At 38.0% G+C, this 24,458-nt stretch overlaps 1 protein-coding gene across 4 annotated transcripts in view; it reads right to left on the bottom strand.

The window, feature by feature from the left end:
• The window catches only part of UBR1 (ubiquitin protein ligase E3 component n-recognin 1), a 63,556-nt gene extending 39,324 nt beyond the window's left edge, over nucleotides 1-24,232 (bottom strand). Inside the window, exons 1-12 of one of the 4 annotated variants that reach the window (XM_035327248.1) lie at nucleotides 24,078-24,232; nucleotides 13,696-13,952; nucleotides 11,165-11,243; nucleotides 8,960-9,070; nucleotides 6,860-6,990; nucleotides 6,221-6,362; nucleotides 4,429-4,491; nucleotides 3,996-4,119; nucleotides 2,042-2,149; nucleotides 1,688-1,776; nucleotides 809-907; nucleotides 11-168 (exon numbers count right to left, since the gene is read on the bottom strand). In XM_035327248.1, the coding sequence (XP_035183139.1) occupies nucleotides 11-168; nucleotides 809-907; nucleotides 1,688-1,776; nucleotides 2,042-2,149; nucleotides 3,996-4,119; nucleotides 4,429-4,491; nucleotides 6,221-6,362; nucleotides 6,860-6,990; nucleotides 8,960-9,070; nucleotides 11,165-11,243; nucleotides 13,696-13,952; nucleotides 24,078-24,152 (1,436 nt within the window). In that variant the 5' untranslated portion in view covers nucleotides 24,153-24,232. Of the gene's footprint in view, nucleotides 1-10; nucleotides 169-808; nucleotides 908-1,687; nucleotides 1,777-2,041; nucleotides 2,150-3,995; nucleotides 4,120-4,428; nucleotides 4,492-6,220; nucleotides 6,363-6,859; nucleotides 6,991-8,959; nucleotides 9,071-11,164; nucleotides 11,244-13,695; nucleotides 13,953-15,534; nucleotides 15,628-19,323; nucleotides 19,366-24,077 lie in introns of those variants that run through there. The other 3 variants (XM_035327250.1, XM_035327247.1, XM_035327249.1) reach the window with 3 other exon arrangements.
• Nucleotides 24,233-24,458: the final 226 nt, after the last annotated feature.

The raw sequence follows: 24,458 nt of genomic DNA, 5'->3' as shown, positions 1-24,458 counted from the left end.
TTATGCTTACCTTAGGTCATATATTACTGCATATACCCGGTTCAGTTTGTCCTGGCTGTAACCTTGGAAGTTGAACTTGTCATTTTTGTCTAGATACTCTGGAAGGACTTCTAGGAGTGTCTCTGTAATAGTGGTAATTACACTTTGCTCTTCAATAAGATGGCGGGCCTGCAAGAATTAAAGTTAAAACATTTTTCTTCCCTATTTCTATTGGGAAGAACAGTCAGGTTTTTTTTTCTTTTGAAAACAGTATTTGTCAACTAAAAATTTTGTAAAAGCTGCAAAAGCTCTTATAGTATTTATTATGTATGAAAATGATTTGTATTAACTTGGCATGTTTTATTTACTTTGGTAGCATCAGTCTAATGGACATACAATTCTTTCTAGAGAGATCACATAGAAAAGGACTGAAAGTAACATATAACCTTTAAAAATACAGGTATGCTATTTTTATCCCCAGAGGATTTAACATATTTCACTTGCATAAAGAGGCATTTAATCATTTTTTGACTCCAAAAGTTTTTAACGCTACTCAAGGTTAACAGGAACAGTAAATTCAACATACAAAGTTAATACAGAGAACGTCGCTGCCTAGAAGTTCCACTTACTTCCATTCCCTCTATCTTCTGTAACAGATTATCACAAACTCAGGCTCATGCTTTCATATTGACCTTAGAAGTCAAAATCATTCGTTTTCAACTCAGCAATTATAATGACTCTGTCAAGTACAGTACTGCACAGTAAGTGTGGCACTGCTAGCCATTCTTACATTTACTTTACATTCCCAGAGTAGACAGGCTGCACATACCAGAGTAGGTACAGTGAACATCTGAACTGAGAGTGCTGTCACAGAGAGAACTCTGTCATGATCATCACTGATGTATTCTTTCTGCAATGCTTTGTAATACTGGGAAAAGAGAATATTGGGGAAATTAAATAAATAAAACAAGGTTTAATTTAAAATGTTTCACTTTTTATTTGCAAGCATTATATTTCAAGTGTCCTTTTTTCCTTCTAACAGAAGCAGCTCAAAAATGCCAATGTTCTCAATGCAACAGCATATTTAACATGTGCCCTTAGCACTGAAGATAAACATAAAATTAATTGCTCTGACAGACTAAAGTTTTTTTTATCTCCTACAACTAATCTTATCCAAGAAATTAAGTATCTGAAAAAAGAATCGAGACATTAAATTATTATAAACCAAGTCTTCCTCCTTTTCTAGTGAACTGCATTGACAGTTACTCAACAGTTGTCTACAAAAAGTGTACAATGAATCATTTAAGTCTTCATTTGTTCTGTTTCAGTCCAGGGAAAACTACGAAGTGTCAGTCATCTTCATTAAAATTAAAAACTCGTAACAATAAAAAAAATCCTGGTCTTACATTCTGTCTCTCTTAACTATTGGACTATTTTATAGAAAGACTGACCAGTTGCACTCTAACTGCTATTTCAAACTATACAGATAATACTAACAATACTGCATTCATAATATGCATCTATACTTGTATGATCATAAGGAACAAACTAATGACACAGGACTTAATACACTCTTTAAACACTGAACTAGTAGTAGTTGAAGCTCTGTTTGTTCATAACTTATTTTTATCAAAGTAATTATTAGGTTTTGGGGAAATTTTACACATCTAATAAAAAATCATAGCATAAGAAGCAAATAACAATTTACCTTTACAAATTCCACAGCGAAGTGTTTTTTGTATTCCATTTCCATGAAAAAACTACTGAAGATAAGTTCATGAAGAACCTTCCTTGCCCCTGTAAAGAACCAATACACCTTACTTCACTTTATTGTAAAAAAGAATAAAGTAGCATTTTGTGAAATTTTTCTTCATAAAGAAAGCACCTAAGTACCCAAAATATCCATTATCTCAGCCTTAAAAATAAAGGCTGTATCAAAAAGCATAATATGAACACTATAAAGAAAGTAGTGCCACATGCATAACACTTATTTTTACACACTGGTTAAATAGATTAAAGATGAATTTGCCTCCTCAGCTTATAGGAACATGGATACACAAACCTTTATGAAGTTTTGCATCCCAAAGCATCAACTTGCTTATGGAACATGGCTTTCCAGATCCAGTTTCTTCTTTGAGACATATTTGACAAAAGATCTGTCGAAAGTCGCCTATAGGGATATAATGAATCATTTGTACAAGAATACTTTGATAATTAAATGATACAAACCAATAAGAAGAGAAGTAAGGAATTCTGTTCTTAAGGGAATAAAGGCACTTAATTATATATTAGCTCTTAACTGGCCCTCTCAGTGGACATATCCCTACATACACTATCTTTACTAATTTTCCCCTATTATTTTTTGCTCACTCTATTAAATTGATCCAGTGAAGAAGAATGCTTTAGAACGAAATCACTTAGACAATTTTACAGAGCAGATTCTCACTATGCCAGCACAGAAATGCACAGGCTAGGCCAAGGTCCCTGCAATACGGTCTTTTCTAGGATTTCAGGACATTATTTTGCACTTTTTTCACCTATCAGTCAATACAGTATTTGCTGAAGCAGTTTTCTGGATCAACACATCGGAGTCTCCACTGGTCACTGAAGTTTGGAAGTGAGCTCTTACATTAAAAATTTCAGAAGGATAATGGAGTGTCAGGAATCAAGATTCTGACAGCATGGAAACAAATAATAAAGAATCTTTTTCAGTCACTATTCTACCACATGAAGCAAAACCAGGAAAGAAACAGGAACCAACAGATTACCAAAAAGTTCCAGCTGAGTACAGAACATCAGGTTCTCCAAGCATTTACAATATACAATCCAGAAGAGTAAGGACAGGAAGAGCATTACACTTCAGTGTTTGTGCTTGAAGACTCACATAAAACATACTAAAGCACCAGTTAACCTACAACAATTTCCTGGGCCAAAATGCCGCACACAACATGGGAGACTCCTTTTCAATTTTAACTCATCTCATCAGCAAAAAACAAACTAAAATTCTCGGGATTTGCTGGGGCACTGACATTGACTTGTCTACATTCATACTGATGAGTCAACACCTAGCTGTCAGTTGGTATTTTAAATGCAGTAACCTCATAAAACTAAGAAAAGTTATCAAGGAAGAAAAATGTGGGTAAGAAACAAGCTTTCAGAGTACTTTACTAGACACCTTGAAATAAACAATTACACAGTCAGGAATTTGTACTGATCAAAAGAACAGGTTGGGGAACTCAAACCAGCAACAAAACAATCAGTCAAATAAATGTATAGTTGAAAATAGCTAAAATTTGCAATATATATATTGTGAGAAGAAAAAAAATACAATTCTGATATCTGCATTTTAAGGGAAAGATTGAAAAGGAAGAAAGCATTCAGAAAAAGATAAAAAAATCACTTTATTAGCTAACCTTACAATAGAGCATAAAACAGACCCACAGATTTAACATATCAAAGCAGTGAGTAGAGCTTAATCTATGCATGCTTGTAAGGTGAAAAGTTTTATAATGGCTTTAGTTTGGCTTAACACAGATATGACAAAACACAATAGTAATCAAAATTAGACAGATTCAGACAAGAAATTAAGCGTAATCTTCTTTAAAACCAGACGTCATCAAGCACCAGAGCAATCTATGAATTTAAAATAATATTTCCACTACTGGATCAGTTTTTAAACTAAAGCCTTTTTTAATTTCCTTTTCTTTAACTGATAGCGTCTAATTAACAGCTATCAAACCTGACGTAGGAATTAATTCAAGTAGAAGATGTATGCTTTCACTGACAGATGTTCTGCAGCTTTCCCCTAGTACTTGGGACTGCAGCTTTTAAGCAGAAGAAGTCACCAAAATAGACCATGTGATTCCGAAACTGGGGATGAAAAAAAATCTAGAGGAAATGAGAAGGCTCGTATTTTTATAAGGGGGTATAACATATAACAGTGCTGAAGAGAAATTTTTTCAAAAATTACTAAAATTCTGACATGGCATCGTTGTAACACAGTTAGTTATACTTACCTGCATAGCTCATGAGTTTATTTAGCCAAGAGCCAAGGCGCAAGGCAAACTTCTGGTGAGCCATAACATCAGAATGCAGAACCTCCACATGAAGTGGTCGTTGAGAAACATTTTCAGAATGCCTCTAGGAATCAGGTAAGAATTAGTATATATAAAAGATAACATGAATTTCCATTTTTGTCTCCAACATCCATTACCTCCCCCAAGCACATGCTAATGGCAAACCCTAGCATAAAAATAAATCACCACATTTATTTTCGGAAGACATGTATCCATACCAAACGTGATAGGGTAAGTTCAATTTTAAGAAATTCACAGACAGGTTAGAAAAGCATGGAAATACTAACTTTAAGACTGTACAACAGAGAAGTCTTTGATAGTAATAATGATTAGGTTGATTTTTTTTTTTTGAGTAAATATTTTAGGAAGTTACCTTAATTTCTTCTTTTGCTTCCTGACAAGAGGCATAACGCCCTGCTTTAACAGCTCTCCGACCCTGTTTAAAGAAATTATTGAATACAAGAACAATTTAAAACAGAACCAAAAAATCACAAGCCTGACTCTGGGTATGTTTTTTTGTTTGTGGAAACTGGGTCCAACATCACTTACAGTGCTTTTAGACATCTAGAAGCAAATCAAAATTAAGTGGTTTTTTTTTGTTTTGTTTTTTAATAATTATTTGAATTAGCAATGGAACATCCTAAAGGGAACTTTTGATATATCAATACTATTTGATAATGCACGTACAGAGTAAAACAGACAAGATGGATTTCCACAGAATACTGTCACTAAAAACCAGATTAACTTTCTTCCTAACACAAAATACACTCAGTCCTGAATTGCTTTTCTACAATCTTTCCTACTATTTCTTATTCCTGTTTAAAGAATAGGAAGATAAATTTAAAGTATGGTTTTATAGTTCTTTCAATAAAGCCAAGAACAGCATCAACTTAGTCCTCAAATTCCACTCAATGGCTATCTGAGGTATGGACTTCCAAAACAAGTTTTCTACAAAGCGAAATTACATGTTAGGAAGTAGCTGTATGTTGTGGATTTGTTACAAACTAAACAATACGTCCTAATCCCAAACTGTATTGGGTGCTTTGTAAAATGTCTGATCAACACTGAATCTAAACTCTAGGCTTCAATCAAAACAAACCCTCATAATTCAAAGAACATCAAATGTAACCTTTAAAGTTTCTCTATTAATCATATATGGTTACATACCTGGTACATATTTTACAAACCTTGTAACTACAAGAGAAACATTGTAATTACATAGGACTGACAAAGCAACTACAAACAGAATGCAATTAAATTTCCATTACCTGAACAAAGAAAGACACAAAAAGAAAATACTGTTTATAGACTAAAACAGGATTCTAATATTAGTAAGATCTTCTATAGGTAAATATAGATCAAATACATATTCAGCTATAGAAAGTTTGTGGGTGCAAATACTTAAGTTTTATATTTTTGTGAGTTTAAAAAATACAGCTGCAGTTAAGCCACACACAGAACATGCTTCCCCCCACACACCCTGGGAGGAAAAACACCAAAGAACCAAAGAAAGGTTTGGGTTGGAAGGGACCTTAAGTATCATTGACTTCCAACCCCCCTGCCATGGGCATGGACACCTTCCACTAGAGGTGTGAATAAACCATATTTACATTAAATGGGACACTGCTTTGACAAACAAAATAGTAAAATTGACAGGTTCTCCCACATTCCTTCATGGATTCTTCCTAGTTTTATTTGTTTGATTTGAAGCTTTCTTTAAGATTCTCGCATGAAGTCTGAGCCAGGAAAAACACTAAGCCTTGCAAAATTCTCATTAGTCTCAACAGTTCTCATTAAATATAACTGAATATGCATATGCCTTTAACGTTTTAACAGCATTTGTCCAAAAAACATACATCTCTTATCTGAGAAGAAAAATAAGAGTAAAGAAAATATGTCAAACACAAGAGGAACAACTTCAGGCAAATCAGCTCTTCCCCTTCTCAAGAAGAAAAAATTAATATAGTTTTAAAACTTTCTTGAAGAATGGCATACTTCTACAAGTGCTGATTAACAGTTATTCTGTAACATGACTTTGTCTCTCCTCAATCTCCCATGTCACAGAAAGGAAGATTCTATGATCTTCTTCACTATAATCAAAGGATTATAGTGACCCTTCCTAACAATTAAAAAGTTACTTTTTCACTCATCCAGAATGCACTAACCTCTTTATCTATGGCAGTAGTATGCAACTGGGCTTCGCCGAGTTCACAGCCAAGTGCCCTTTGAAGGCTATAGATGACGTGATCATAAGAATGATGTTCATCATTGAAAAGGACACAGTAGTAACTGTCTATCTTCTCTCTACTGGGAAAAAGCCAGTATTTCATCATACAAATGAAAATTAAAATGTAAATAACATCCTATCCAATATAAGCAACATCTTACTTAAAAGCCTGAGAGAAATCTGTAACAAAATCAAGCTTTTTCTTCATGTTAAAGACACATCCCAGAACTCCCTTACCAACTGTACCAGAACAAGCCACATAAACCATGTACCAAGCACAAAAGAGATTTACATTACCTGAATATTCTGTTATTATTCCCTCTGCCACTTTATGATCCCGTTTGTCATTTTAACCAGACACAGAACAGTCTTTTTTCTGTTTTGATGGAGCACAATCATGAGCACTATTTTTTCCATAAGCTATCAAACATCTTTCTCAGTATAACTGTATGTGAAAAATCCTCTGTTTACAGAGTTTTAGGCACTGATAAGTTTTCATGAATGTAGTAATGCCAACAGGCAAAACAAATATCAAAGTTTTTAACACTTCAGAGAGAAAGTCTGAAATGCTCCCTACCTAACTGTGAGCTCCGGAGGCAGTTCCTTCTCTTCTTCCCATATAAGCATATCTACAATGTATTTTATCACCGCGGGAAACACCCTCCTAGCGTGTTCCATAACTTCTTCATTTAACTGACATTCAGAATTCTGTAAAAAAAAAAAAAAAAAAAGAGGTAACATTAATATGCAAAATAAATTTTAAAAATTAAAGAAGGGCCGGTAGGATACCTTATTACTAGAAAATTTTCAGGAAATAATATTTTTCATGATTTTCAGGCAAATTCATCTCAACTAAATTCTTTTTAAAATGATTTCATTCCAAGGGCTCACCTTAGTATTCCAAGTTTCATCATTCATTTTTAATCTAAGCTGTGAAAGGCCTCACCAAATGTTTAAGTAAACTTCAATTTCTTAAAAAAGGTGATAAAAAGCTTTCTGTACTCCTGATGATATTATAAAGTTTGCAGTCCAAAATCTCATTTTTTTTTCTCTGCTTCGCTTACTTTTACAAGTTTTCTCCCAGATATTTGATACTCCTTGAACAGAATCATCTGAGGAAACATAACTGTTTCTTTCAGAAATACTTAAGAAAGACACTCTTGAAAAACCCCTTAATCAACCATGCAGTGACATCTACCCATTTATGATTGCTAAAAAAGAAGTAAAATTCTGTTGTGTCCATATGATGCAGTGTACTAGAGGAGAAGTGTAAATGCATTAACATAAACAACTGCTTCCAGCGCTCTGAAAAACAGACCTGCTAAGCATTAGAAGAAAAACTTGTGGTCATATATATAATCTAAAAGGTCTGCCAATGAAATCATGATCTATAAATATCACTGAGTACGTAATTTTGAACACGTTTGTGATAGATCTTTGTAATTAAGACTGCAAATACCTTGGCTAAATACTTTTCACTTAGGTGAACAGTTAACTGATTAAATGACATCTCCAATGAAATCTCTATTAATAAATGTCACAATAGAATGAAATTAAGATGTAAATTGAAAGGGTAAAAAGAATTTGCTCAAATTATGCCCCCAAAACTCCTAATAACCCATGCTTCAAGCACGCTTCAAGAAACAAGTCTGTTGAAGAATAAACAACTTATGTTTCAGATAGCAAGGCTTAAAATAACTCACGGCCAATTTATTATTTAAACCAAATGCGCCTAGAAAGGTAGGGTATTTTCATCTCATCTCTGACTATACCTCAGTTTTCAAAGATATATTCAGGCAAAAAGTGGTTTTGTTTGGTTGTTTTGGTTGGTTTGTTTGTTTCTGAATTATTATTTCTGGCATAGTGAAGACAATTTGTAATAGATAGGGAACAGATGACTTAAAAGGATTGCTTTTCTGAGGTCATATTGCATACGTGCCAACAAGCTGTGTAAAACTAAGAGCACTCTGCATCCTTACAAAAATCCTAATTAAACCTGTATTCATTCAACTAATGCACACCTCATATCATAACTATTTTTTTTCTTCCTAATCATGTCAGAATAGAATGTAAAACTCAGGAAAAAAAATACATGAAGCAGCATATTTGCTGACATTCTTTTTGAAAATTGCTTTCAAGACAGGGTTTTTCTTTTTAACATACTGCTTTCTGAGGTACAGTAAGCATGAGAAATCCTAGCATGAGGTCGGTTTTAAACCATATAGACTTATTTTCCAGTCTTCATGACAGAAAGCTTACGAGAATTAAATGAGAAAAAAAATTGTTCGGTAACACAGTAATGTGGGAAAAAAAGTATCATCACAATCGAGTACTGTAAATTATCCAATAGTAAACTATCTGTAAATAAGAGCTGAATAGTACAGATAGCAAAGAAAAGAGTGAGACACTGACATTTTGATTCAGAATCAGAGACAGAAATGGACAAACCAAGCTGTTGGAGCTGCTCTATTGTGTTTACTTTTTGTTTGGAGACAATACATGTTTTACCCCAATAAACATCTTCACCAAGGAAATCCTGATTCAACTCAATTGGACCTGCCACATGAATCATACAATCTGTATTTTCATATACAGGAATATATTTATTTATTTTTTAAGTCCTAGAATTCCTAATATTTAGGATATTTATTCTTTTACTTTTAAGCAAAATTCTTACTTCTTTTGGAGAACCTGATGCTCCAGGCTCATGTTTAGTACACACTGGTCCAGCCTTCCATGCCTCCGTATCCCCACAGTCACAAAATCCACCTCCAGAGGAATTATGCATCTGTAAAAAGCATGAATTTCAGTCATGAAATATGTATGTGAATAGTGAGACAAAAACAGAAGTGTGCATTATTTATATAAACACCTACCTACAAAATACAAGGGTGCCTGTGTAAACCATAGACTTACCACAGCTATTTTTTTTTAGCTAGAAAAGTTGTCAGAGAAGCAGGGAAAAAAATAGAAACGTTTTGAGCAGGAAATAAATGGGAAAATACAGTTGCTGTTGCATCTTCAATAAATTTAACAAGAGGTAGGTTAAAAAAACATGACTAATGAATAAGCATGTCATAAATGGCAAAACAGTATTTCTGGGCTTATTAGCAAAATTATAGGGGTGATGCTCAACACCATCTTTACAAATTACTCCGAAAAGATAAAAAATAATTTTATAAGATGTGTGTATTAAACAGGTACTTAAGCAAAGAAAGTAATACCTAATAAGCATCTAAATACATACTTGCAACTTTAACCTTGTATTAATTACACTTGCAGAAATACTGAGTCTTCATTTTGGCAGAAAGGTCAGATGAAACTCTAGCAAGAATAATTATCCATAGCTTACACTAAAACCCCAATTCTAAAATAATTATAAAAACACTAAGTGACCCAATAAAAACATTCAAAAATTCATTATTTACTTGATGCGTTTTAAAATAACCTGATCTAATTAGACAAGCTTCAAGCAGGAGGTTGACTAGGTGACCTCATTAGGTCCCTTCCAACCTAAATTATTCTATAAACATTTGAAGTATACAATCTGCATTCTTTAGATCGTATCTTTAAAATGAAAATGCAGCACAACTGCTACTACTTCCAGGCTGCTGTTTTGCCTGAAGAAAACAGTCTTAAGTTACTGAAAAAATATAGAAAAGAAAGACAACAGGACACCAAACCAGCATCTCAACTCAGCTGTGATTCCAAATTTTTCTGTAATTATTGGCTGTTTTCCTGGGTTACTGTCTTACTCCTCCGTAAACTGTGAGTGTGCACACAGGTATATGGAAGTTTTGCATATGCAAGGCAGCTTTGTACATCTTTGAATAAATATTTACAACACATTTTCAGATCAGTAGACTTATGCAGAGGGACAGAATATTTCTTTTCTTCCTCAGTAATTTTGGAATTGCTGGGACATTCTTCCAAACTCTCACTGAAACATACGTGCTTAAACGGGATTTATGACCAATTAATAGTACAAGTAGGACAAATCTCTGAACTAGACAATGCTAATTAATAAAATGAAAAAAAAAAATCTAGCCCACTTTTAGTAGTGAAGGATAATTGAATACGTTTCTGTACATTTTCCTCACTCCTTGCAGCAGGGTTAGACCAGCTTTAAAAATAACACTGCTGTTCTCTATTTCTGCTTCCAACACTGTTCAAATTAGCGGTACCAGTGTGGAGGGCAAACAATCAAGGGGTCTGCAAAGTAAACAGTAGACAACAGCTTAGGCAGAGACTTAGGGAAGAATTATTTAAAAGATCTTTCTGTAATTAAAGCATGGGACTCTCTCAAAGGTAACACAGATTTGTCTCAAAGAGAATTAAGAGGATATCAGAAAGAGATGAAGTTCCACAACAAACTCCTTAAAAATGTGATGCTTAACATTCCTTCTAACTTTTATAGTCCATGCTCTAAGCCCAAAGTAGTTTATGGGTATCAAAATGGAGAAACAGTGGAAACACGGAGACTGCATCAGTGATAGAAGCAATGAAATAATGGTCTCTGTACATACACATCCATTCTAAACTTCCAAACAGAAAGTACTCCTGAATATATAGTACTGAAAGGGACTTCTGATAGACTGTCATTTTCAGTCACAGCTTTTTGCTCTGGCATATACTATGTGATATTGCCAAAGAGAACAACAACGTTCACATTCATAAACACTTCCTACCCTTTGATTTTCTTAACTTGTAAACTTACTGTTCTTTAAAGTGGCTTTATGTAGTTAGAAATAGGAGAAAGATTGAACCGGTCAGTAAATAAGATTTTTTTTGAATGAAAATTATTAGTTTATATGCAATTTCCTATACCTTCAAGTAAAATGTTCTCTAAATCTAGAAGTAAAATTTCTTAAGACATTCCTACCTTGTACCGGTGGTTCTTGTGAATGCTATTCTGAAAGCAATCCATACAGAGTACACAAGTTGGATCAACTGCACAGTCTCTGCAACAAAAACGGTAGTTGGAGAACTTTCTAAAAAACACACACAATCCTTGCACACAAAACAAAATGTTATTCTGAAAACTGAGATTACCAACATATTCAAATTATAAAAACATTGGCTATTCCATGTCACAGAAGCATGAAATCTGTTTTTTTTTAGGCTTGAACCAAATACCTGCCATTTCAAATTCCATTAGAAACATGCTTTATTTCCACTTTCTAAAACTTGTTGTTAACATTTATATCTTCACCTGGAATGAACACCTATTAAAAAAAACAAGATTGACTCTCAAGTTCCCTTCAGTATGGTTTCGAACAACTGTAGCTAGTTTGCTATGCTACACCTGTGCCAGGTTATGTCGAAAACTTTTTATAAACAGTTAAGAGTTAATATCTAAGTAGAACTCCTTTACAAATTGTTCTGAAGAATATATACTTTAAGATTTAATTTTAACAGTTTCAGTCAAGCACTCATATCTGAAAAAAACAGAACTACAATTCATGTGTGCAATTCTGTGCTACATATGCATTTAAGCGTTATATTGCTTTTTTTCACCCTCAAACATGGTCACACTTTCTTTAAATGCTGTGTCATTCTAAGCAAAATATGCGTCAGATGTGTTTGATAACACAATCTTTGTTTTATGTCATTCTTCACTATTTAGTTGTAAGGAAGGCTTGAACTAGAATAGTATAATTCTGATTACAGAGTGAATTTCCTCTCAAACCTTCAGATGATAATCTTCACTACAACAGTTTAATGGTTCACTACCATTCATTAGCATAAACCTACTGCAACGTGAGTTAAGACAGAAAGATTAAGCCAGAAATGCCTGCTGTATTTCAGATTTTAGTATTTCAGAGCATATTATTTTTAGCATTTTAAAAGCCTAAAGCAAACATATTTAACTTCAGTTGCAGTATTAAGTACAGTATTTCATATAAATACTACCACACTGCTGCAAGACAGGAAGTAAAAAAAGAGATAACCCGAGAGATGTATCTTTGTCACTTGGTGTGACTTTGCCTGTTGTCATACAAGAACCCTGCACATGTACTAACAGGATTATTTCTGTTTCAGCGATACTAAACAGATGCCTTGACCATTCTTTTCCTTCACACAATCACAGAACGGTTTGGGTTGGAAGGGACCTTAAAGATCACTTCATTCCAACCCCGTCACAGGCAGAGACACCTCCCACCAGACCAGGTTGCCCTGAGCCCCGTCCAGCCTGGCCTTAAATGCTTCCAAGAACAGGGCATTCACAGCTTCTCTGGAAAACGTGTTTCAGTGCTTCACCATCCTCACAGTATCCCTCCTTAAATCTAATCTAAACCTACCCTCTTTTAGTTTAAAGCCATTCCCCCTTGTCCTGTCACAACACCCCCGACAAAGAGTCCCTCCCCAGCTTTCCTGGAAGGTCACTCTAAGATCTCCCCAGAGCCTTCTCTTCTCCAGGCTGAAGAAACCCAAATCCTGTCTTTGTAGGAGAGGTGCACCAGCCCTTTGATCATCTTTGTGGTCCTCCCCTGGGCCCATTCTAATACTTTAACGTCCCTCTTGTGTTGTCCAACAACCCACTGTCCAATTAAGTGTACACATTCTAGCAAATACATAAGAACTTACTCAAAGACCATTTTCCTTTCATGCACAAGCCTAACTTGTTTATAGAAAAAGCATAATAGTACATGACTGATTAAAATCCAATAGTATAATTCACAAATTATTTTTACAGAGATCTATCTTTCTGACATTTCCTAAATTCTAATGGCTGGATTTTTTTTTATTCATACCAATATTCTTCATCCTTATTGATACTCTTCTGGCATTTCTGCTACATTTTTCTAGGCTTAAAATAAAATGAGAACTACAAACTATGACAATTGCATCACAGTAAGACTAAGGAACAGCCAGAACAGTTGCAAACTTCAAATCCACCACAAAGATCTGACATATGAATAAAATAATAGTAAATCAATATGTTGCCATTTTTAACATAATCCAGAGTGAGAAACAAGAAGAGAAATGACCATCGTTTACAGACATTACTTGAGCAGAGGACTGAGGATGCTCAAAAATGCTGAGTTCTGATGCAGGCTCTGAAAGGTTGAGTATTACATAGTGCACAGATTTTCATGCCTGTTATCCCTCAGTCCCAGGTACAGACCCCCGTCAGACCCTATCATCCAATCTTTTTAATCAATGGTTTTCAGTACTGTCAGTATCCTTTACATTTCCTTTCTAATTTCTCTGCCAGTGTCTGCTTTTTATGCATAATTTTGCTCACTTTTTTCACTGGTTTGGAAACTGATGGTGGTATTTGCTTCAGAAAAGTAAAGACATACCATGACACAAGCAACGATTAGTTAGCAGAGCAACTAATTTTATTAAATCCACTTGCTGCATCATCTCACGAGAAAACATTCATAATAACACACCTTCAATTCTTACCTGCAAGAGTATGTTGTCTCCCCTCCTTTGAACACCTTCCCACAGAGCTGTGAGGTTCCACTCTGTTCTAGTTTCTCTAGAAATGTATCTGGGTCTTCCCCAAACAAGTAACATTCCAGGGGGTAAAGTATTGCTGCCTGAACCATTTCTTCTTGTTTCTCCAGCAAGGGGTCCATCTCAGCTGAATAAATATTTGGCACATGTTTTGCCAAGCACTGTAAAAACGTAGCTTGGAAGTCAAATCTTTCGTCACACCACTGCAAGAAAAGTACACCCATGGCTAAGCATAAAGAAATACATAAAGAAAATAGGATTAAGCACTTCTACTGTGAATACAGAATTCTTCTCCATATCAGAAGTCAGTTCTGTGAGCAATAAAACTCAAGAAAGCATGGTTTCCCAAAAATTTCCCTGTTGCTCACCTTTAAGTACCCACCACAGTAACCTGTTTCCTTGACGTCTTCTGTTAAGGATACCACGAGGCAAAAGTTGGCAAGTGCTATGCTACTGTGGAAGCGTACTTAATTTTCAACTACATGCATGCCAATAGGCCAGCCAATACACAAATCTTGATGTTTGTTCAGCTGCCAGCAAAAGCAAAGAGCAGCAGCAGAGGCTTCCCTGTCTTAGCTGGAAAATAAATCTGGGATTTGTTCCTTAGCCTGCTGATAGCCACAAAATGTACCCAATTGTCTTTGAAATTGTTACACTTCAGTAAATTTTTGTTGGAACTGCTCATCAGGGTTAAAAAGCTACTGAGGGAGAAAGAAACAATTGATTTTAGAAACTGAATATACTTGGGAATTTAGAAACTGAATATCCTTGGGAAACAAGGCTGAAGAAATGGAATTGTATTTTAAGAAAATAAATGTACTTATGTTAGGAAAGTTAAAAACCCCAGGCCAAAATCTAAGACCCTAATTTCACATGCAACTACTCTAGCTCTCTGAACAGCTCTCTCCAATTGATCTATTAATCCATCAAGTCTGAATATTCTTTCACGTTATTCCCATTATTTAGAAACAGTGTTTCCCCCGACCCCCCTTCAAAACAGACAACAAATTTACCCATCCAGGCTTCTAAGGACAACCTCTTTTCATACACAACCTTGACCTATCCCCAAATACTTTTTTTTTTTTTGGAATAAAAAAAAATATATATATGCAACTTCACAAATAGCTCTAAAGGGAGCTTCCTCTAGGCCAGCAAGTAGAATATGAGCAAAGCAACCACTGAAGAGTTTGGACTGGAGAGAAACCTCAAAGAAGTTGACTGTTCAACTTTTTTTAAAGGACAAAAATAAATGACATTATATGCAAAAAATACAAGTCTGATTTCTGACTTCAGATAAAACCTACATCAATCAAATCAATGGATTGCCTCCAGCATCAATGGAGATAAGGATTAAATAATAGATGTATAAATCTACAGCTCTCTAGTCTGCTACCTGCATTAGAAGACTGAAAAAATAAATTGAACTACAACAGATGCAGTCCAAAGTACTGCAACTCCAGTACTCTTAAAGCCAGATCTGCAAAATGTCATATAGAAATTGCATTTGTTTTCTGAAAAACTGTGCGTCTACCTGGTACAGACAAGTACAAAAAAAAAAGAACTATCCACACAAAACCCAAACAAAAGAAACAGAAACAAGGTATCAGATTAAGACTGCCTAGCTTTACAATAATATCCACTACCCACTGCTAATCTGTCAAAATATTTGTCTTGTGTTCTGATCACATGAAACATTTGCTTTATGACTTGAATAATAAACACTATTCTTCTAGTAAGTTTTGCTTTAGGCTGAGGCTTCTACAGATATTTTGTCCAGCAATCTACCTTAACATTACCCCAAGGTAGTTCATTATTTGATTTATCACACTGATCCCTGAACTGCAAAGTTATGGAAGAATGCATGGCAGACACCGATGGAAGAGAGAAGCCACAGACAATGAGGTGACCTGGTTACTGCATCTGCTCCAAAGTGGAGCTGGGGACGATGACCTCTCAGCACACTGTTTTTCCAAAGCACAAGACTCCCAGCCTGCTGCTCTTCTGTCTTATTAAGCGATGTTCCCAAGAGATGCTGTAAGTTTAGCTTCTGTGTTGCTGGAACAGAACACATAATAGCTCTAAGAAACATGGGGCTAAGCTTTCCTGAAAATCTGCCAGAAGTGTAGAGTGGGTTCTCACAGCCCAACTCAAAAACATTTCAAGTATTCCTACGCAAAGCTTTTAGTTCTATTCTAATGTTCATTGGAGAATGGAAGACAGGAAGCAGGGAACGAGAGGAAAAAAAGGAAAGGAGAACTCTCTGAAGCAGGCTGGTTGCCTTCTGGTAAACATCTTAATTTATATTCCACCTGTACATCATCCAGAAAGTAGTCATGTTCAGAAAGGGAAATAAGAATATTCTTTTTCTTATTTCTGAAAGCTGTACCAGCCTAAACATCAGATCTATCCCATACCTTCTATGTCTCCTAGGAGAAGTAAATTCTTCATGATTTCTTTACTGACCATATATTGGCTGTTGAAGATGAAATAAAATACTGTATCCTCTTAGTTTCCTCCCATCATATGGAGTGAGGAAGGTTGGGAGTCTCTAAAAGCCCAAGAAACGTGCAAGCCAGCTGCAAGAAGAAAGCAGGCATTCTCTGCAGCTCTCCACCCAGCACTGGCGTAGGGCATCCCGAGAGGTCATGTGTTCTCCTTTGCTCATTTTTAGGAAAACCTACTTGAAGAAACAGGCCATAATGTGGAACCATGAGGGCACTGACATGACCCAGAAATAAACCACCACAGCCAACCAACACAATGAGCTAGGGGAGAAACCATGTCAGGAACCCTGGGGAGACAGCAAACCCGCATGGCATCCATCAGGTGCCACTAACAGCAGGCCAATGCCACACTCAGGGACCTGACAGCAATGAAGAGTGTGTCAAATACACTCCTTGCCTCCTCTCTCTTCCTTTCCACTTTGCATCTCTAACCTTCCCCAGCCCGATCTCTTCTCCTCCTCTATTCACTTGCTCCTGTCACAGCCACCTTTCTTAGGATGACAATTATCACACTGTGAGAACAGGGGAGGTGATGGGAACCAGGAGCTGAAAAAACCACGTTTCTTGAATGTGAATAGTTTTGTCAAAAGAGCAGAGCTAATATCCATTTCGTCCAAGTAATTTGTCTGCTCTATGTAACAGAAGCAGTAATCTGTAGTCTTATATAACTTCCAGAAGATTATGACTACAGAAGTGATACCTTACAATACAATTTAAAAAATCTTCAGGAGATCATCCCTTATCCTGTATCAAAACACATCCTTCTCCATGAGGACAAACTCCTGATATGTCTTTCACATGTATAAGCACAGAGAATTGACCAACATCAATTCCAGCCAAACATGCAGTTTTGTCCTACATCTGAAAGGTCAGTTTGCGGGCTTTTTCCAAACAGAAGGATCACATTAGAAAAGGTCAGAGGATGAAGAACTCTATTTGCCTACAAATACTCTTATAAAAAGAGCAGATTACCTGTCATTTCGAATGCATTAGTTTGTGAACACCACAAATGATAGGAGTGAGAGCTACCCAAATATGCAATGAAAAAGGGAAAAAAGGTAAACTCTTTCAAGTCACTTTTCACCTATAGATCAAGAGTCAAATGAGATTTCACACCACTATGAGGGAATTTCTCTGTCATTGCAACAGGCTTATTACTTAGTTAATTCAGTAGCCATCACCTCCCTGACAGTTTGTTTTCCATTCTGAGCACAGTTCTCTCTGAATTCTCCAGTCTTTTCAAACTAATCATTTGCATTTGGCAATACTATAAAAAACAGCTCTACTTTAACTGTGCTGATTGACACGCTGGTCTTTCACTGCATAAATTTCAAGACTGCATTTTTGGAAATATGCATTAATGTCATCAGTGAAAAGAAGTAATATTAATATTTAAAAGTATTAAATAGCAAATTTTAAAGGAACAAACATTGCCATTAGCATAAACTAAAAACCATACCTAGTCCAATATTCCAGCTTAAAGAAGCAGACAGAAAAAAGCCTAGCTTGTGCACAGCATAAGTCTGTGAAGCAAGAGATGGCAATACCAGCTGCCTGTCAAAACAGCAGGCTCAAGCAGAATTTCAGAAGTAAACGTATAAGATGTTGGGAACATGCTAATTTTGAGCAGGTGCCATTCAACAAAAAATACCAAATGTAAAAGGCTGTTTTACTTCAATGCATAGAACAGTTGGTACTAAACAGATTAGTAAAATAACAGATCCCACAAAACTTACATTCTGACAGTGTCTGTCTAATTAAGCAGTCACGAAAGACATTTAAAAAGAATAAACCGACAGAAGTTCTTTAAGCCTGCAGACCACTGCAAATTGCCTTTGAAAGCAAACTTTAAGAGATTAACTAACATTTTCCTGTGAGGTTCTGGTTTTAAATTTTTAGTTCAACTTTTCCTCCTGTTTATTTTAGTTTAAAATTATCAGTTTCCTAATGCACTGAAAATAAGATAGAACTGCAGTGTGAAACACCTAAGCACTATTTTAGTAAAAATAACAAGGAGACAAGGCAACCAATTTCAACTTAAAAGATACTTAATTCTCAAAAAAAGAGGCTTCAAATAAGTACAAGAAACCAATTAGCGGATTTGTTCTTCCCTGCCTCAAGTCAAATTAAAAGCTGTTAGGTGCAGAAGTACTATTATGTCAGGAAAAAGAATAAAAGATTGTTCTTCCTGGTTTCATTTTTGCAGATCCGTAAAGATAGGGGGATACACAAGACAATTCCAATAAACAATCCTGAACACATCATGAAGCACAAAAACATCAAAATCATCTCATGTCACCACACCATATGTCCAATACAAACTGTTGAAGTACCAAGCTGATTATACAAATATCAGCTTGCAATAATTTGCACTTAATCCTTATATTCAATTGCTGGAAACAAACCAACGTACTGTTTTCTCCAGTAGCCTGTACATACACAGCTGTAGTTCTGTCCAGTGTACTTATCAAATAGAAAGATTTCCCTGAAAAAAACATGGGGAGGGGGACGGGCAGGCACTCAACACTGCTCATGCAATGAAACTGGAAGATGACCAGTGTTGTCATATTAGCACCATATAGTCGTTCACAATGTGTTTCATCTACTCTCATAAAGTATAGCCAAAGGGTAAGTAGAGAATCTAAGCTTTAAAAAAAATGACTGCTTAGAACTCAATTACAAAACACCTGCTTTCTGACATGTCAATAACATGCCTTCTTTACATAACACAGCTGGGAACCAGCCACGTACCAAACCCTGGTCTGCTCTGGATATCAGTAATTACACTGAAAACAGCAAGTCTGGTTTCAGAAGTTATTTTCTATTGGCACAACACAGGTAACATTCAGAAATATTTAACATTGTCCTAACAAAATATCCACTCTGACCTGAAGACATGAAAGAAATGTTTGATCTCTACATTCATTTAAACTTCAGTCCCTGAGCCAAAGCAGGGTGCCAATTAATGTTAAAAGATGCTTTAATGATGCAGGTGTTCTCTCACTGGGAAGGAGACTCTTAATAACTGTGCAGAGTAGAGTACTAAAGCCTGTTCTACAGCAGAACCTACCTTGATTCCTGTAGCCTCCATCCGCATTCGCAGAACCACCAGAGAAACTGAATCAACCAGCAGCACAATCACTTACTGCTTCAGCTGCTGGACAGCTAAAGCCAAAGTAACCTTCAGGGGAAGCAAGGCGCAGATTTGGGCTGTTCTACCTCCCTGACTCTCACGTGGCACTTTTAAATCATGCGCATTTCCAAACTCACACAAGCGCAGTTTCAGTTCCCTGGGATAAACACTTGGATGCAGACAGGCACCCAAGCAGATATTTTAAGTGAAACCATGGCCTGTAATTATCTATCAAACCGCCTGCCAACTAGACACGCCAGCTTAAACAGGCTGCAAAATTAGCAGGCTACTACCAAGTAGGCTCCACACCAAAACAAAGTAGCAAGAAACTGGAAATAATTCCCAGGTCTTTGAGACATGGAAGGGAATCTGAACACCTTTCACATTCCCGATTTTTGGGTCAGACCTGAGTTAATCAGATAGCAGTGGATAATTAACATAGTAACATGACAAGAAACAGCAATTCTATACTAGGTATCAAAGCAAAACAATATGTAGAACAAATACTTTGAAAAAAAATAATTCTCCCTGGAAAAATAGCAAAATCAGATTTGCCGAGTTATTTGTAGTATTCTGGAAGAGGCTTTAAAATAGAACCTTTTCTTTAAGTTCTGACTCTTCACTTGACAGACTCAAGATCCCTTTGTTTCTAGAGAAACAAAGACAAGGCTTTGTTCCTTTCCTGGTTTGATTCTTAGCATCCCTGCTGTGGTCGCCTACCCTCTGGGAAACAAAATATCTACCGAATTTCTTAGCATCAGACTTCATCTCAAAAACTGTAGCCACAGTGGATATTTATAAAGTAGCAATTCCATTTGGTATAGTTATGATGGGGTGGGGGATTTATTTATACCAGTTTTTTGTATTAACTCCTTTGCACTCAGACTTGTGCATCCATGCTATTTTTCCAAACATCATGAAATTTAAGATCCATTGTATATGTACTTTCATTCTGCACTGAATTAACGTGCTATAGAATTCAGATGAATCCATCAATGTGTAGCACTAATAACGCAGCACCTTTCAAAGCAATCTGTTTATTCCCAGCTTCTCCAGTGCCCTGGGATCCAGAAGCCACTTAGGCGTCACAGGCTATCAGCAACATTCACTTGCAGCTCTGCTCTCCGGGAGTCACATATCTCTTGCAGCAGTGTACAGCAACCATAACTTGAAGAAAACTGACGTACCTTCACAATCACAGTTCACTTCTGCACTAACAAAAGGCACAGAAATTACCAAGAAATACGAGCAAACATGAAAGCAGACAAGGAAGGAAAAACCACAGCATTGCTCAATGCCACAACAAAAAGGAAGCACTTCAATAGAATGCTAAATACATAAGGACACGGGCAGGACGTTGGCGATAACTCCAGTTACCTGTCGCAACTTCACAGCCTCTGCTTCATGGGCATGCTAATACACTGCACTGTTCTAAAAGCAGTGGTTTGGACTATGTGCAATTTGGAGATACGCCAGTTTACCTAGCAATGGTGTTTTAAACTAATTTACCTTACATAAATTGATGTAAAATTATATGGACATATCATCGAGTGTAAGCCTGTTAACTCTGTCCAGGAGAGGTCAGATTTAAAACTGAAAGTCACTGCAACTCCAAAATAAGACATCTGACAGATACTTTATTTATCTTAAGAAATAACCTGCATATGAACATCCATTCCCTATTAGTACTTGAGTACAACACAGCTACAAACACAAGGCTCCTCACATGCACTCTCTCAACTACATAATAGTCTTGAACGATATAAGAATATCTGAAACACTTTAGAATGCACAAGTGCCTGTGCTTGTATCATGCTTTGCTTCATGAATTAAAAATTAAAAATCAGGTTACTTCCCTGACTTTCAAGAAGATACTCTAATAACAAAGCTTTGCTCTTCCTTTACATTGCTATCCCACTTACAGCTATATTTTATATATAAATATTGACTGATGACAAAAGACATCTGAAAAAAATCCCTTTTCTTCATAAGTATTACTGAGAAGGTACGCATACATCAAAAATTGAAGATTTAGTATGAATGAAAATCTTTTAAGTATTTTAATACCTAAACCCTGGTGATATATTCCAGGGAGCAGCCACCAAAGCAGGTAGGAGTCAAACTGGAATTTGCTTGGAATACAGATGGACAAACAACCAAAGGGCTGGATCCAGCCTGCACAGCAGGCTTTTATTTGGCCACCAGCAATGCCTGCTAGCCAGCTACTAGACGAGCCAAGTCCAGCCCATCAGCCAGACAAGCAAACTGGGGATGCTGCTAGGAACAGAAAGCTAAAGGAACTGAGGTTTGGTTAACAGGGTTTACAACTAGGTCAGTGCCAGTATAGCAAATGCAGCTCTATCTTTCAGTGACAGCTCAGCTCAAGAAGCAATACAGCCACTATAGAGAAGAAAAAGGCATAGATGGGACCTTTAAGACTGCAGCCAGTACAGTGAAAAACCAGCTCAGGTATTCCCAACTACAATCACCCAACCAGAAGAGTCAAAGTGCACAGGCAAAACCACAGAGTCGGGCTGGGTGCAGAAGAGCTGGTTACCTGAGTCATCCCCAACCACGCCAGCCTCAGGCTGGCTCCTGCAGAACCATTTGGGTAATTCTGCACTGAGCACCCAGCGCGCCAGGAAGGTTTACTAGCCCAAGTGTCACACAGCCACATGTAACCCAGCACCACCTGCCTCAAAGCCAGAGATGAGAAAGAAGAGCAGAAGTCCTTCTGACTGTACTGACACTGGGACAGATTTGCTGTGTTTGGTCAGGCTTAAGCCACTCCATTCAGCCAGTTGTGTCTGCTCCTGATCCTAGCACCACAGCAAAAGGACATTTAGACCAGCTCTGTGCAGTGAAAACACGAGTCAGAGAGGATATGTTAGTTCTATCTAACTAGTACCTTCTTGAATACAGCAGTAAACTGGACACACTGCTTCCAGATTGCAGCTGTCTCTAGCACAACTATAACCATGTCTGCAATCTGACTTCATAAATGCTGTCAGGCCCCGTTTAAGTCCAAATCCCTAGCTCCGCTTTCCCCTTAAGGTAATGCCCCCACCCCATATTCATTCTGAAAATTCCTGCAGTTCACCAGGACATGTGGTGAGCAATGGAGCCTGGGCGCTCACCTGCAATGCCAACAGACTCCGTTGGAACTTGAAAGAATCATAGTTCTGGCACAAAGACTCTCAGTTAGCTGAAACCACATAAAAACTAAGACAACTGCGTGGACCAGTATCAGCTCTGAACAGCCGGGGAGCTCTTCAACATCTTCCCCCGTATTCTTCATGGCACCAGTATTATCAGTTTCATTTGTTGCTGGGGCTAACTCAGCCTCCTGTGTTCCCAAATAATGCAATTGCATATTGCAGGTTGCATATTGCTTCGCCACTAATTGCGACAATTGCCCTCAGTACCCCTCTGACTATATGGGGCTCTCAAGCTTAACAAGTTCCTCAACTCAAGTTTCATTTTTTGACATTATAATTTAAACAGATTATGTTATTAATTGTTTAATATCAAGTTGTTTATAATGCAGAAAAAATACACACATTGGTCTGTTACAGTCACAAAGTACAGTTTTCTTTAGAAATGGCTCTGGAGACACAGACTGCATCCCTTCAATTTTATCTTTACAATTCTGAGGAAAGGTAAAATACTCGGTAGTTGGTGGCTTAGTACTGCTGCCCACATGAACAGTTCCTTGAGTATCTTCCTATGTACATCTTCCTCTTTTCAGTCACAGTGCTAGGTTAAAGGTTGCACCAGACAACCTCAGAGGTCTTTTTGACCTGAATGATGCCATCATTCTACAGGCTTCCCTGTGCCCAGCTTTTCAATACCCAGAGTTTCAACACTGTACTATGTATTCAGGTTATTTGTTGCTCTTATTAGGAGAACAGGAGAAAGTAACAAAATGTAAGATTCCCAATATATATTCAAATTTTCTATTAGTAAATTGGCAGCCATCAGGTTTTAATCTGCTCTAGCAGAAGTGTTTGCAACAGTTACAGTTACTTTGCAGGGTTATAAAGGAAAGCCCACATGGTCCTTCACCTACTACCTCTAGACAGAGCAACGCTAAGAAGTGTGCAGTGAACACTAAATCCATTATTAAAGCAATTCACGGAGAAAAGTGAGGATGGTTTTATTCAGCATAGAAGCAGAGAGCTGCCTGCATCCACACCTTCTCCGCTTCCCTTTCTGTCGCTTTACTCGCACCGCACAACAACGACCGTTTATTCAGTTGTTCCGCAGTAAGACAACCTTTAACCACGAACCAATATCGGACTAAGGACAGGACACAAACGCACACCCCAAAACGTCTGCGTGACGCAGGAAAGCCTGAGGCTTCCTCAAAGTTAGCTCCGGGATAGCCACCCCCGGGCCAAACCACGACCCGGGCCGGGGAGACAGAGCCTGAGCCGGCGGCGAGCCCTCCTCTCCCCCGAGGCCGGGCCGGGGCAGGCCACGGCCCTCCCGCCCCGCTCCCCGCCGCCGTTATGCGGCCGCTCCTCAGCTGGTGCCGGCGCACAACGGCGCGGCCCGGCCCGCTCAGCCTCACTTCACTTCTCCACCGCTGCTGGAAGCCTCCGGGGAAGCCGGAGCGAACGGCGGGGCGGGCAGGGCACGGGCTGCCCCCGAGCGGGGGCAGGGGGAACCGCTCTGGGCAGTACTCTCACCAAGGCCCGCTCCTGGGGCTGCGCAGGGATCCGGCCGCCCTCCGCTCCCGGCCCTCCGTTGCCGCCGTCCGCCATTTTGAGAGCGAAAGACGCGGCCGCCGCCGCCGCCCGGCTCAAGCTTCCGCCGCCCCCGGGCCCGCTCCGCCGCCCGCCCCCCGCCGCAGCACAGCGGAGCCGCGCAGGCGCCGCCCGTTCCCTGCGCAGGCGCCGCGGCACCGAGCCCGGCCCGGCCGAGCCCTGGGGCGAGGGGTGCGCGGGGAGCCCCGCGGGCGGCTGAGGGCGGGAGGTGCCCGGCAGGCGCCGTGAGGTGAGGTGAGGCGAGGCAAGGCAAGGCGGGGGCCGATCTGGTTGCATCAACACTGCGTGGATAGCAGTGATAGT

The sequence above is a fragment of the Oxyura jamaicensis genome, chromosome 5, assembly GCF_011077185.1.
Source record: "Oxyura jamaicensis isolate SHBP4307 breed ruddy duck chromosome 5, BPBGC_Ojam_1.0, whole genome shotgun sequence".
Classification (NCBI taxonomy): Eukaryota; Metazoa; Chordata; class Aves; order Anseriformes; family Anatidae; genus Oxyura; species Oxyura jamaicensis.
Note: the sequence above shows the minus strand (reverse complement) of the source record. Positions and strands in the feature narration are given on the sequence as shown.